The sequence below is a fragment of the Myxine glutinosa genome, chromosome 1 (assembly GCF_964187855.1).
Source record: "Myxine glutinosa chromosome 1, kmMyxGlut1.1, whole genome shotgun sequence".
In the NCBI taxonomy this organism is placed as follows: Eukaryota; Metazoa; Chordata; class Myxini; order Myxiniformes; family Myxinidae; genus Myxine; species Myxine glutinosa.
The window spans coordinates 157,811,902-157,824,578 of NC_136261.1; the positions used below are offsets into that span (position 1 = coordinate 157,811,902).

At 38.1% G+C, this 12,677-nt stretch overlaps 1 protein-coding gene across 1 annotated transcript; it reads right to left on the reverse strand.

Annotated features, from left to right (window-relative positions):
• Window positions 1-1,307: 1,307 nt before the first annotated feature.
• LOC144892400 (uncharacterized) lies at window positions 1,308-3,069 on the reverse strand. Its single transcript, XM_078778926.1, has 4 exons — window positions 2,897-3,069; window positions 2,042-2,473; window positions 1,762-1,955; window positions 1,308-1,670 (listed from the first exon to the last, which is right to left on the reverse strand). The coding sequence occupies exons 1-4, from the start codon at window positions 3,011-3,013 to the stop codon at window positions 1,454-1,456; spliced, it is 960 nt and encodes a 319-aa protein (XP_078635052.1). The 5' UTR covers window positions 3,014-3,069; the 3' UTR covers window positions 1,308-1,453.
• Between the last annotated feature and the right edge of the window lie 9,608 nt (window positions 3,070-12,677).

Genomic DNA, 12,677 nt, shown 5'->3' on the forward strand with positions numbered 1-12,677 from the left:
CTCAAAAAACTATTAGGCTCTAATGATGTCATCAAGACTGAGGAGCTTTTGGCTGAAGAATTACACAAACCTATAATCACCAAGTTTAAAAGAAGGAAGGTTTATTCCAAAGACACTGACTACATATGGTCCGCTGATTTAATTGAATTGAATAATGACAGGGGATACAGGTATGCTTTAACCGTTATTGATTTGAGGAGTAGATTTGCCTGGGTTGTTCCTTTAAAAAATAAAAAGGGTGATACTTTAATGTTATCCTTTAAGCTAATATTTGATAGGGATAAAAGAAAACCAAAGAAACTGTGGACCGATGAGGGAACAGAGTTCTATAACAAAATATTTATGAAATTTCTTAAGGGGGAGGGTATTAAATTATACAGCACCTTTAATGAAGGAAAAGCAGTTGTTATTGAGCGTTTTAATCGTACTTTGAAAGAGAGGCTATATAAAAAATTCACACAACTCGGTTCTCAAAAATGGGTGTATTTAATTCAGGGTATTGTAGATAATTACAATAATACCGTTCATTCATCAACAAAATCAAAACCATCAGAATCATTTACAAAATTAGAATATGAAAAGGAGATTAATTTGAGAAAACCGAAGTTCAAAGTTGGTGATATTGTAAGAATATACAGATGGAAAAGCCATTTTGAGAAAGGTTATACAAAAAAATGGACTAATGAATTATTTAAAATCGTTGATGTAATGGATACAGTCCCTTGGACCTACAAATTATATGATTTAAATGGAGAAGAAATCTTAGGGTCATTTTATTCACAGGAATTACAAAAAACAAAGCTGATAACCCTTGAAAATAATAAATAAATAAAAAAATGTAATGGGGATACGTTTTTAAATCTGTGAACCCCAAACACAGAATCCCACAACTTTTTAGTTGGGGCTTAACTTTTGTGTGTATAACGGGGATACGTTTTTAAATCTGTGAACCCCAAACACAGAATCCCACAACTTTTTAGTTGGGGCTTAACTTTTGTGTGTATCATGGGGATACGTTTTTAAATCTGTGAACCCCAAACACAGAATCCCACAACTTTTTAGTTGGGGCTTAACTTTTGTGTGTGTGTGAGTGGGTCATAATAATGTACAAACCCTAACCCAACCCCCACATTAAAACACCATATTTGTTAGTCAAAACAACTGAATCCATTACATCAACCATTAAAAAAAGTTCTTAACTCCATCTCTTTGTATGACCTTCCAATTCTATTTATCTTTTCCCAACTTTTTAAAAACAATTCAATGATAATATAAGATAAATGAGTCTGTGAGGTTTGACATTCATTCAAAAATTCACCTCACATCCAGAACCCTAACCCAACCCAATCCCTAACCCATCCCCATCCCTTACCCAACCCATCCCTAACCCTCACATTCAAAATCCCAACCCTAACCCAACCCATTAACCCAACCCCATCCCTAACCCTCACATTCAAAATCCCAACCCTAACCCTAGCATAATCTTTTTTTCCTTTTCTTTTTTTAATACGTATTTCAATATTTTTTTAAAATGTTTTTTAATACGTATTTCAATATATATATTTTTCCTCTTCCTCCAATTCTGTCTTTCAAGGCTTTCAAGTTGGAAAAAGTAGAAATGGGAAGAAAGTATTTTCCAGCATCTTCTTCCCCGAACTTTCTTGATATTGCTGAAATACATGTAAAAAAGAAATATATTACTTATCTAATATTGAATGAAATAACATATACTTTAATTGATTATTAATCAACTGAACTTACCTTAAATCAAACGTCATTAAAGAAAGAACATTGTTCATTGCTTTAGAATCCAAAGAGCCTCCAAGGTAAAACTCTTTCGTTGGATTATCAAGGTAAAACTCGTTCTCTTGGTCATGGTCTTTAAACAAATCGATCATTTCACCCCAGGTTGTGGCAAAAGTGGTATTTTCATTTTGAATCTCAGATACAATTTCCTGTGAGAGAAAATAACAACGTATTAATTAATTATTTTTTACATTTAATACACAATTATTATATGTATATTAAAATAAAATATTACCTTCATTGATGAGAAATTTGAATCGAGTTTATCAAGGTGAAGGTTTAGCTCCACACAGCTAGAGTCTCCAAAACGAAACCAGTTTTCAAAGTCTCCAAGGTAAAACTCTTTTCCTAATTTTATGAAATTTAGTGAGTCTCCAAGGTAGGCTCCACAGTTAGAACCATCTAGGCAGACCTCATAATTTGTTTTTCCCAAATTTAGTGAGTCTCCAAGGTAGGCTCCACAGTTAGAACCATCTAGGCAGACCTCATAATTTGTTTTTCCCAAATTTAGTGAGTCTCCACGGTATAACTCTTTGGCTGGGTCATCAAGGTAGAACTCGTTCTGTGGGTCTTGGTTGTTCAAAAGGTCTTCAAACAAATCAATCATCATTTCACCCCAGGTTGTGGCAAAAGTGGTATTTTCATTTTGTATCTCAGATACAATTTCCTGTGAGAGAAAATAACAACGTATTAATTTAATACAATATTATTATTTATATAATTCAAGCTCTATGAATATTAAAAGAAACTTTGTTGACTCTTGCACGAGTCTTATCTAAAAAAAAAAAAAAAAAAAAAAAAAAAAAAATACAAAAAAAAAAAAATACTAAAAAAAAAATACTAAAAAAAAAATACAAAAAAAAAAAAAAAATACAAAAAAAAAAAAATACTAAAAAAAAAATATATACAAAAAAAAAAAATACAAAAAAAAAAATACAAAAAAATATTAAAAAAAATACAAAAAAAAAAATATACAAAAAAAAAAAATAATAAAAAAAAATATCCCAAAAAAAATAAATAAAAAATACAAAAAAAAAAATACAAAAAAAAAAAAAAATTAATTAATAAATAAATAAATAAATAAACTTACCTCCATTGATAAGAGGTTCGAGTCCAGTTCATCAATCTGAAGGTTGAGCTCCACACAGGTAGTAGGACTCCAAGGAATGTCAAAGTTATCCAACTCCTTTTCAGCATAGTAGTCCATTCTCAAGTGAAGCAGAAAGTGTGTTTGAAAAGGCCTGTGTGGTTAGTGCCTTTTATAAGAAAGACTGGGTGTGTCATTTCCTGTGGAAATTCCCTTGGGCAAGTCTGGGCATGTCTCAACAGAAAATGATGTAATGTTTCAACAGAAAATGATGTAATGTTTCAACAGAAAATGATGTAATGTTTCAACAGAAAATGATGTAATGTTTCAACAGAAAATGATGTAATGTTTCAACAGAAAATGATGTAATGTTTCAACAGAAAATGATGTAATGTCTTAACTAAAAATAATGTAATGCTGGAGAGTTTATAAAGTGGGTGGTCTTTAGTAAAAAGTGGGCGGAGCCTACCAAAAAGGGGGTGGGGCCTACCAAAAGTGGGCGTGGCCTACCAAAAGTGGGCGGGCCTACCAAAAAGGGGTGGGGATTAACAAAAAGTGGGCGGGGCTTAGCAAAAAGTGGCGCGGAGCTTAACAAAAAGTGTGTGGCACAGGACCCGAACATAATCAATGATCAATGAACAACAATGATCATTGATAGTAAGAGTAAAAGGCCCATAAGACCAAGGGGGTCAGGAATAGAGGTGTTAAGGGGAAATGAAGAAAAGTGATGGTGAGAGGGAAATTTACATGGAAGTGAGAATGATCATAGGTTCATAAGGCTAGAAGGATTATAGGTTCATAAAGGAAGAAAATCATAGGTTCATAAGGCGAGAAGGATCATAGGTTCATAAGGTGAGAAGGATTATAGGTTCATAGAGGGAGAAAGAGAGGTGTTTATGATTTTTTTTAAAGACAGGGGGGTAAATGACATTAGATAGGGATTTCCCATGTTAAACGGAGGTGTCCCAGAAGCAACATTTATCACCTACTTATGTGACGCGGGAAGAATTAAGCAAGACACAGGATGGTGGTTGATACTTGCTGTATTCGAATATGCAGGTTATGAAAGAACCCTAAAAGATACAAAAGCACTATTCAGCAAAGATGCATTGCAAGTAGCAGATGAAATACCTCAATCAATGGATGATATACACAAAGAATTAAGTTAAGCACCCCCCCGTTTTTTTACAACCTCGCACATTACAAGTTTGTTGTCGTCAAAACAGTGTAATATACCCATGATATTGCTATATTTTCTGGAGAAGTGATATTATGGTCACATAAAAACATAACAATCATGCCGTTTTCAATATTTTATTCTGAATAATTTAAGGTGAAATTTTTTGGGAATTTTAGGCATATTTTCACCTCAATTTAAGTATGGAGCTATAGGTCCATCACGGACAGTGTGGATGACGTTTATGTTTTCTAACGTACAGTCATTGTTCTGAGAAGACCTCTAGCGATCTTTGCGTCAATAACGTGTGTAGGACCCACGTGATCGGATGGAGCAAGGTGCTGTGACAACCATCCCCTGGCCTGCGTACAGTCCTGACCTGAACCCCCTCGAGCACGTTTGGGACATGTTGGGACGACAAATTGCGAAGATGGTCCCTCCAATAGCCAATCTGGATGAATTGGAACGTGCATTACATCGGGAATGGAACAACCTGCCACAGCAACGCATACGACGGCTTACAGGGTCTATGAGACGTAGGGTTGAGTCAGTGATCCGATCACGTGGGTCCTACACACGTTATTGACGCAAAGATCGCTAGAGGTCTTCTCAGAACAATGACTGTACGTTAGAAAACATAAACGTCATCCACACTGTCCGTGATGGACCTATAGCTCCATACTTAAATTGAGGTGAAAATATGCCTAAAATTCCCAAAAAATTTCACCTTAAATTATTCAGAATAAAATATTGAAAACGGCATGATTGTTATGTTTTTATGTGACCATAATATCACTTCTCCAGAAAATATAGCAATATCATGGGTATATTACACTGTTTTGACGACAACAAACTTGTAATGTGCGAGGTTGTAAAAAAACGGGGGGGTGCTTAACTTAATTCTTTGTGTATATAATGATTCAATGTTTACAATAAATACATCGAGTACGCGACCACAGGTGCATCCAAATACAAGTCCGACAGGCTAGACGAATGTGCAACCATGAAATACATGAGGGGCAGACAATGTCTACATACTATCGCAAGACGTGCACCAAGGCACACCTGGACAACCAAACCCCTTTCTTTACTAACATCAACCAACAAATTCAGTAACAGAACATGAAGATTGTTTAATTAGTTAATAGTATCAAATCAACACGTGTGACTAACCCACACAATCAAACTCGATAACTTGTACTCACATAGATCACATAAATCATGCACGTTTCAGTTCCGTTTTCAATTGAATAAACTGCTCGTTAAAACATAACCATATTATTATTAGTTTCATCACACTAATGACGTGAGTAATCATTAAGCATCTCGGTATTCCTAAATGAACTTACCCCTGTCTGACCAGGGTAGAGAGCAAAATGAGAATGCTGGTCGATACGTTCGAATCTCACGTCAGCAAACAATTAAATCTCCCGTTTTCCTGACGATGATCAATCCATGCGCCCAATGACGAAATGGCGGCAGCGTTTCGAACATGCCGGATGTGACATATGGGAGAAGGCGCATGGGAGCAGGCAAAATCTGTTTCAACCAGGATGTGACGTATGCCACGAAGCGTGCATACTCAAAATTAATCACTTACACACTCCCCTGCTGCTTGGTTGGCGCCCTGCCAAAAAAACTTACAATACAAGTTGTATTTATCGGTACAATCAAACAAGATTCCCTTGCAGTAAGAGTTACTTAATCCGAGACAACATCTGCATTAACAGGAGTTGGGTTTGGCTAATTTTCACAAGAATTTTCGGATCGACTGACTGAGCGCACTGGAACTGCTCTGCTAAAACTGATCTAGGCTCATGATAAATGTTACTGTGCTGGCCTGCTGTCGATCTAGTAGTTCTTCTTGGAGCTGGAGCCTGCTCTTCTGTCCCTAGCTCACAACGATCAACGTCTTGCCTGACAGTAGCAGGATCCTCATCCTCTATTGAAGTGGGAGGTTGCTCCTGTGGAGGCATATAATTATTTATATTCTCCTCTCCTGTTAAAATGTGTTTTTCTCTTGAAATGGAACTTGGAAAGGAACATTCCTTTTCTGATGGGTCAGAGAAGGAATGACCTGTGGAGAATAGATAAAGGTGTTTTATCATTTTAACAGATAATAACTGTCTAAATGGCCCTTAGAATTCTCCAAGATAGAAACCAGACTGTTTCACTGTCTGAGCCGGGAGAGTCTGTGCGGAGTCTTGAATTTCATGTCCTTATAAGGAACTGGGCATTTGATGATATAAGAAAGAGGGACTTCGAGGAGCTGCGCTGACCGAGGGGGACAAAGGAATGAAGGAGAGATCTGCGCAGAGGAGAAGATTGTGCCATGCCACGACCAGCTGAACGAGGCTTCGTTAAAAGTTCAGTTCATGTCTTAGTATAGTGATTATCTTGAGTTAGTTCGTTTATGCCCTACCCCTTTTTGAGTTTTAATAAACCGAACAAGGAACAAAAGTGGAGTCTTCCTTTATCATAGAATTAAGGAACTCTTCCTTAAATTGGTGGCCCGTACGAAGATCGACTGCCCAGGTGAACAAGGTAAGCCTTTGTCATCTGTACAGTACGATGATGAACCTGCGAAAGATTGTTTGGGTTGTGTGCAGAGTTTCGTTTTTTTCTGTGTAAATCATGTCGATTTTCCTTTTTTCCCCCAAAAAAAATTTTTTGTCTCAATTTGTACATATCTCACGATACAATGGTCACTGACATCCACGGAATTTGTGAAAGCACAATTTTTTTTTCCCATAAATAACGACTTTTTCCGCTATTTTTAGCGAATTTTGTAAATATATACAAATTTGATCGAAAAATGCGTGGCTTTTTGTAACGGCTTCTTGCTGTTGCTTAAATGCAAACCCTGTCCCTCTGTCTCTCTCTCTCTCCCTCACATCCTTCATCACTCATTTCACTTATCCCTCATCCTTCATCCCTCATTTCACTTATCCCACATCCTTCATCCCTCATCCTTCATCCCTCATTTCACTTATTCCTCATCCTTCATCCCTCATTTCACTTATTCCTCATCCTTCATCCCTCATTTCACTCATCCCTCATCCTTCATCCCTCATTTCACTCATCCCTCATACACCCTAACAATCACACTATCACCACCACCCCACCGCACTACCACCACCCATTCACCAAAGGTTGATGGAGGTTATGTTTTCACCCCTGTTTGTCTGTCCGTTTGTGAACAAAATATCTCAAAGTTGTGGACGGATTCGGGCGAGATTTGGCACCAATGGCGATGATGCTAGGGAATGTTGGTTGGGAAAAAGGGGGATATCAATGTGAGGAATTTGCAGACAGTTATAGGCCTAAATATGACAATGAAGTTATGCCCCCTTCCGTAACTATTCAACAACAAATGAAAGGGCTCCTATGTTTCTTCCAACATCGAACCAAGGAGAATAATAAGTTTATGGGAAACTCCACCTGCCACCATTATAGTTACGAGTTGGGCGATATAAGATTGCTTGTCCCAATAAGGGACAATAGCTTAAAGATGATATCTTTGTATTGGGAAGGAACTTGGGCAACAGATACTACATGAACCTATAATAATACATATTTTATATGTGGACACAAGACGTATGCATATCTCCCACTGACATGGTCAGGATCGTGCTTTCTTGGTTTTGTACTTCCACACATGCGCTTGTTAACAAAGTCACCAATGCGCATCCTGCATTCTAGGCAGAAAAGAACTGTTAGTATGGGAGAATGGGTTGGAATGGTAGTATTTCCATTTTATGGAACCCGGAAGGCAGGTGTGGAAATGTAACTCATTTATCGTTGGAACTGGTAACGAAGCAGATAGACGATTTCGTAAGAATGTCAGGAATGTATCTCACCCTGTCGAAGCTGGGAGTTATTTTGTCCACCTGTATTACGACCCCGGGCTAACACACATTCCCAAGCCGGCACTATTTGTTCTGGACATCGGGATGCAAAGAGTGTAAAGAAACTCCCCAGCAGGGAGGCGGTTGTGGATTACCAAGGAGCTTCAGCGCACGGAGGATTAACATTTTAGCGCATGGAGGATTAACTCCAATTTGCCCATATAAACCAGAGCAAACTTTGAGTCAGCAGGACTTGTCATCAGAACCTCTGCCCAAATGGAACGATCGAGTACGGAACGAGGACAGCGCAGAAGACCGACCAAGAAGAACCAACGACTTGAATACTAAATTCGTCATAGTATTGTAGTTCTATATTATATTGAAACCAGTGAATTATTAGCTAATAAAGCGTTGCTTTGTAAAAGCCCTGTACAGTTATTTTGTATCCTCGTGAGTAAAATAACTTTTCCCTAACAATATGGAGGCACCGCTGGGATCAAGTGGACATCGCCAAGGTAAGCATGGCTTCTTGTGGATTGTCCATTATGATTTCCGAACCTGGGAATAGTTATTTTGTAGATACATGGTGGAGGAGGTGGTTATGGGCTTCTCTACGCACCGATGCCGTGATATAGGTGACGTAACGATTATCCGAGGAGTGTAAACGTATTTTTGCGCTGTCTGAATAAAAATTAGCCAGTTCTGACATGATAATTAAGAAACCCTGCGGAGCACGGTGAACGGACTGACCCATGAAGTGCACCATGGGGGCGATCTGTTTTCCGAGTTCTGTAGGGCGCGTACAAAGGGTTTTTCCCGCCATTTTCTAAAACACCTAAAACTCGTTCGATCAACATATAAATTAATGACAGACAACACCATCTCATGCCGGTCCAGAATTATTATGAAAGATGGCGATTGGATGAAAATTGCATACCGACACTCCCTCACTGTCCCTCATTGTCCCTCATTTCCATTCCGGCTACCTGTCTCTTGCTCCTGCTCCTTCTCCCTCCCTCTAGCTCCCATTGGCGGACGCTTTGCGAGAAGCAAAGCGTTTGTGTGAACCCTCAACCTCAACCTAAGTTGAAGTTGTTGCTGCAGTGTTGTTGTTTTTTTGTGTATTTTCTCTGCGCCCGTGCTCGCAGATTTGGTTGGTACATATATTTTATTGAAAGGTGAAAGATTTATCTGCGATTAAGCTTCAAAATATAAAAATTGATCTGCTTGGTGTTAGTTTAAGGGCTGTTCCAAATTTATCCTGGTTAAACACCAAAATCTGTCTATCAAATTTTGTCCAGGTCCATCACTAAGCTTTTGAGACATGCTTCACGCTTAATGAAAGACAATAATTAAGTGCTTTTGTGGAAAGGCAGTGGCAAACCACCCAATGTCACCACTGTCATGAGCTCAGAGAAATAAAAAAATTCCAAATTCCACTCTGCTGGCTCAATTGAAATCGGCAGCAGAGTGAGAATCAACAGACAATGGAACAGCCAGCGACGAGTGTTTGTGAGTGGCAACCACCCTCTGGTCAAGGCTCATAAAAAAAAATTGATACTTATTGATTCGGCACGCTTACAATAGAAATTAATGGCGAGGGTTGTGGTTGGGTCGATGGGTTGTTGTTGGGTTGTTGTGGTTGGGTCGATTTTGCGAAATGAACGTTCTTTGAACAAATTAAATGGTGAACCGAATGAAAATTAAGGATTTTTTGAAATTGTTGTTGACTTTGGCCTATGCTGAATAAAATAGTTGTTGATTGAACTAGTTGACTGATATATAAATCCCATTCGAATGACAAGTGAACCGAATGAAAATAATTATTTTTGAAATTGTTGTTGACTTTGGCCTATGTTGAATAACATAGTTGTTGATTGAACTAGTTGACTGATATATAAATCCCATTCGAATGACAAGTGAACCGAATGAAATTAAGGATTTTTTGAAATTGTTGTTGACTTTGGCCTATGTTGAATAACATAGTTGTTGATTGAACTAGTTGACTGATATATAAATCCCATTCGAATGACAAGTGAACCGAATGAAAATAAGGATTTTTGAAATTGTTGTTGACTTTGGCCTATGCTGAATAAAATAGTTGTTGATTGAACTAGTTGACTGATATATAAATCCCATTCGAATGACAAGTGAACCGAATGAAAATAAGGATTTTTTGAAATTGTTGTTGACTTTGGCCTATGTTGAATAAAATAGTTGTTGATTGAACTAGTTGACTGATATATAAATCCCATTCAAAAGTCAAGTGAATCGGATGAAAATTGAGGATTTTTGAAATTGTTGTTGACTTTGGCAATGTAAGTTGAATAAATAGTGGTCGGTTCAATTTCAGTTTACTGATAAGTAAATCCAACGTTTTGGGAACATTCAAATGTTGGGTTTTGCAAACGTTTCCACAACGTCGCTACAACGTTTCACTTTCGTTGTTGCAACGTTTTGCTCCAACGTTTTGGGAACATTAAAATGTTGGGTTTTGCTAACGTTTCCACAATGTCGCTACAACGTTTCACTTTCGTTGTTGCAACGTTTTGCTCCAACGTTTTGGGAACATTCAAATGTTGGGTTTTGCTAACGTTTCCACAACGTCGCTACAACGTTTCACTTTCGTTGTTGCAACGTTTTGCTCCAACGTTTTGGGAACATTCAAATGTTGGGTTTTGCTAACGCTTCCACAACGTCGCTACAACGTTTCACTTTCGTTGTTGCAACGTTTTGCTCCAACGTTTTGGGAACATTCAAATGTTGGGTTTTGCTAACGTTTCCACAACGTCGCTACAACGTTTCACTTTCGTTGTTGCAACGTTTTGCTCCAACGTTTTGGGAACATTCAAATGTTGGGTTTTGCTAACGCTTCCACAACGTCGCTACAACATTTCACTTTCGTTGTTGCAACGTTTTGCTCCAACGTTTTGGGAACATTCAAATGTTGGGTTTTGCTAACGTTTCCACAACGTCGCTACAACGTTTCACTTTCGTTGTTGCAACGTTTTGCTCCAACGTTTTGGGAACATTCAAATGTTGGGTTTTGCTAACGCTTCCACAACGTCGCTACAACGTTTCACTTTCGTTGTTGCAACGTTTTGCTCCAACGTTTTGGGAACATTCAAATGTTGGGTTTTGCTAACGTTTCCACAACGTCGCTACAACGTTTCACTTTCGTTGTTGCAACGTTTTGCTCCAACGTTTTGCGAACATTCAAATGTTGGGTTTTGCTAACGTTTCCACAATGTCGCTACAACGTTTCACTTTCGTTGTTGCAACGTTTTGCTCCAACGTTTTGGGAACATTCAAATGTTGGGTTTTGCTGACGTTTCCACAACGTTGTTTCAACGTTTTTTTCACATTACTTTCCTGCAACATTGAAATAATGTTGTTGTAAAACGTTTCCACAATGTCGCTACAACGTTTCACTTTCGTTGTTGCAACGTTTTGCTTCAACGTTTTGGGAACACTCAAATGTTAAGTGAATCGGATGAGAATTCACGAGTTATTTAATTATTAGAAATTAATGAAGTACTTATTTAATTAATTACATTTCTTTCTCTTCTGACCATGAATTTGGTGTCGACCTGCAGGCCAAACCGTTGGTCAGATGAGCTCGATACCTTGACCAATTATAGTAAGTCACTTGATTGGATGCATATATTAATTATGACATCATAAGTCACGTGACATGGCGGCCATGGTGGATTTCTTGAAAACCTTTAAAATGCATCCCTGCGTTCATTTTTCGATCGATTGAGTTGAGATTTTGAACAATCGGATCTGGACTGTCGGTGTTAACGACTCTGGCATGCACCCGTCCAATCAGGATGGAGCGGTATGGTCCCCGGATCATCACTGCCCGCAGTTTTAATTAGTTTTACTTTTACCTTTCACTCTTTCTGTTCATTGTTCTCTTGGTCATACAATTTTTTGAAGACATGCATGTCATGATATAGGAAATGTTTGTTCTGTTGAACGGAAGAAATGTTTATGGTTAATTTAATTAAACGTGGGAGAGGGCAACACCACAAAGCATACCTCTTTAAGGTGTGTATAAACCCTGGAACATTTCAGCAATCAATACGATGCTGAAATGGTGTAATTTAATTAAACGTGGGAGAGGGCAACACCACAAAGCATACCTCTTTAAGGTGTGTATAAACCCTGGAACATTTCAGCAATCAATACGATGCTGAAATGGTGTAATTTAATTAAACGTGGGGGAGGGCAACACCACAAAGCATACCTCTTTAAGGTGTGTATAAACCCTGGAACATTACAGCAATCAATACGATGCTGAAATGGTGTAATTTAATTAAACGTGGGAGAGGGCAACACCACAAAGCATACCTCTTTAAGGTGTGTATAAACCCTGGAACATTTCAGCAATCAATACGATGCTGAAATGGTGTAATTTAATTAAACGTGGGAGAGGGCCACACCACAAAGCATACCTCTTTAAGGTGTGTATAAACCCTGGAACATTTCAGCAATCAATACGATGCTGAAATGGTGTAATTTAATTAAACGTGGGGGAGGGCAACACCACAAAGCATACCTCTTTAAGGTGTGTATAAACCCTGGAACATTTCAGCAATCATGACGATTTTCTCATGTCACCTGAAATGGTGTAATATTGTGTAATATGGTCGACCTTGGGTTTGTTTGGGTTTGTTGTTTATTTTTGTGGATGTATATTTTTGTGTATTTTGCATATATTTTCACGACTAATTGCAGTTAACACCTTGCAAAA

Excerpts from the sequence above, each read along its gene's own strand:
- LOC144892400 (XM_078778926.1), bottom strand. The coding sequence starts at position 3,013 with ATGGACTACTATGCTGAAAAGGAGTTGGATAACTTTGACATTCCTTGG. Across the intron at positions 1,956-2,041 it reads CAAATTTCTCATCAATGAAG|GAAATTGTATCTGAGATTCA; the intron begins GTAATATTTTAT and ends TTTCTCTCACAG. Across the intron at positions 1,671-1,761 it reads TTAATGACGTTTGATTTAAG|CAATATCAAGAAAGTTCGGG; the intron begins GTAAGTTCAGTT and ends CATGTATTTCAG.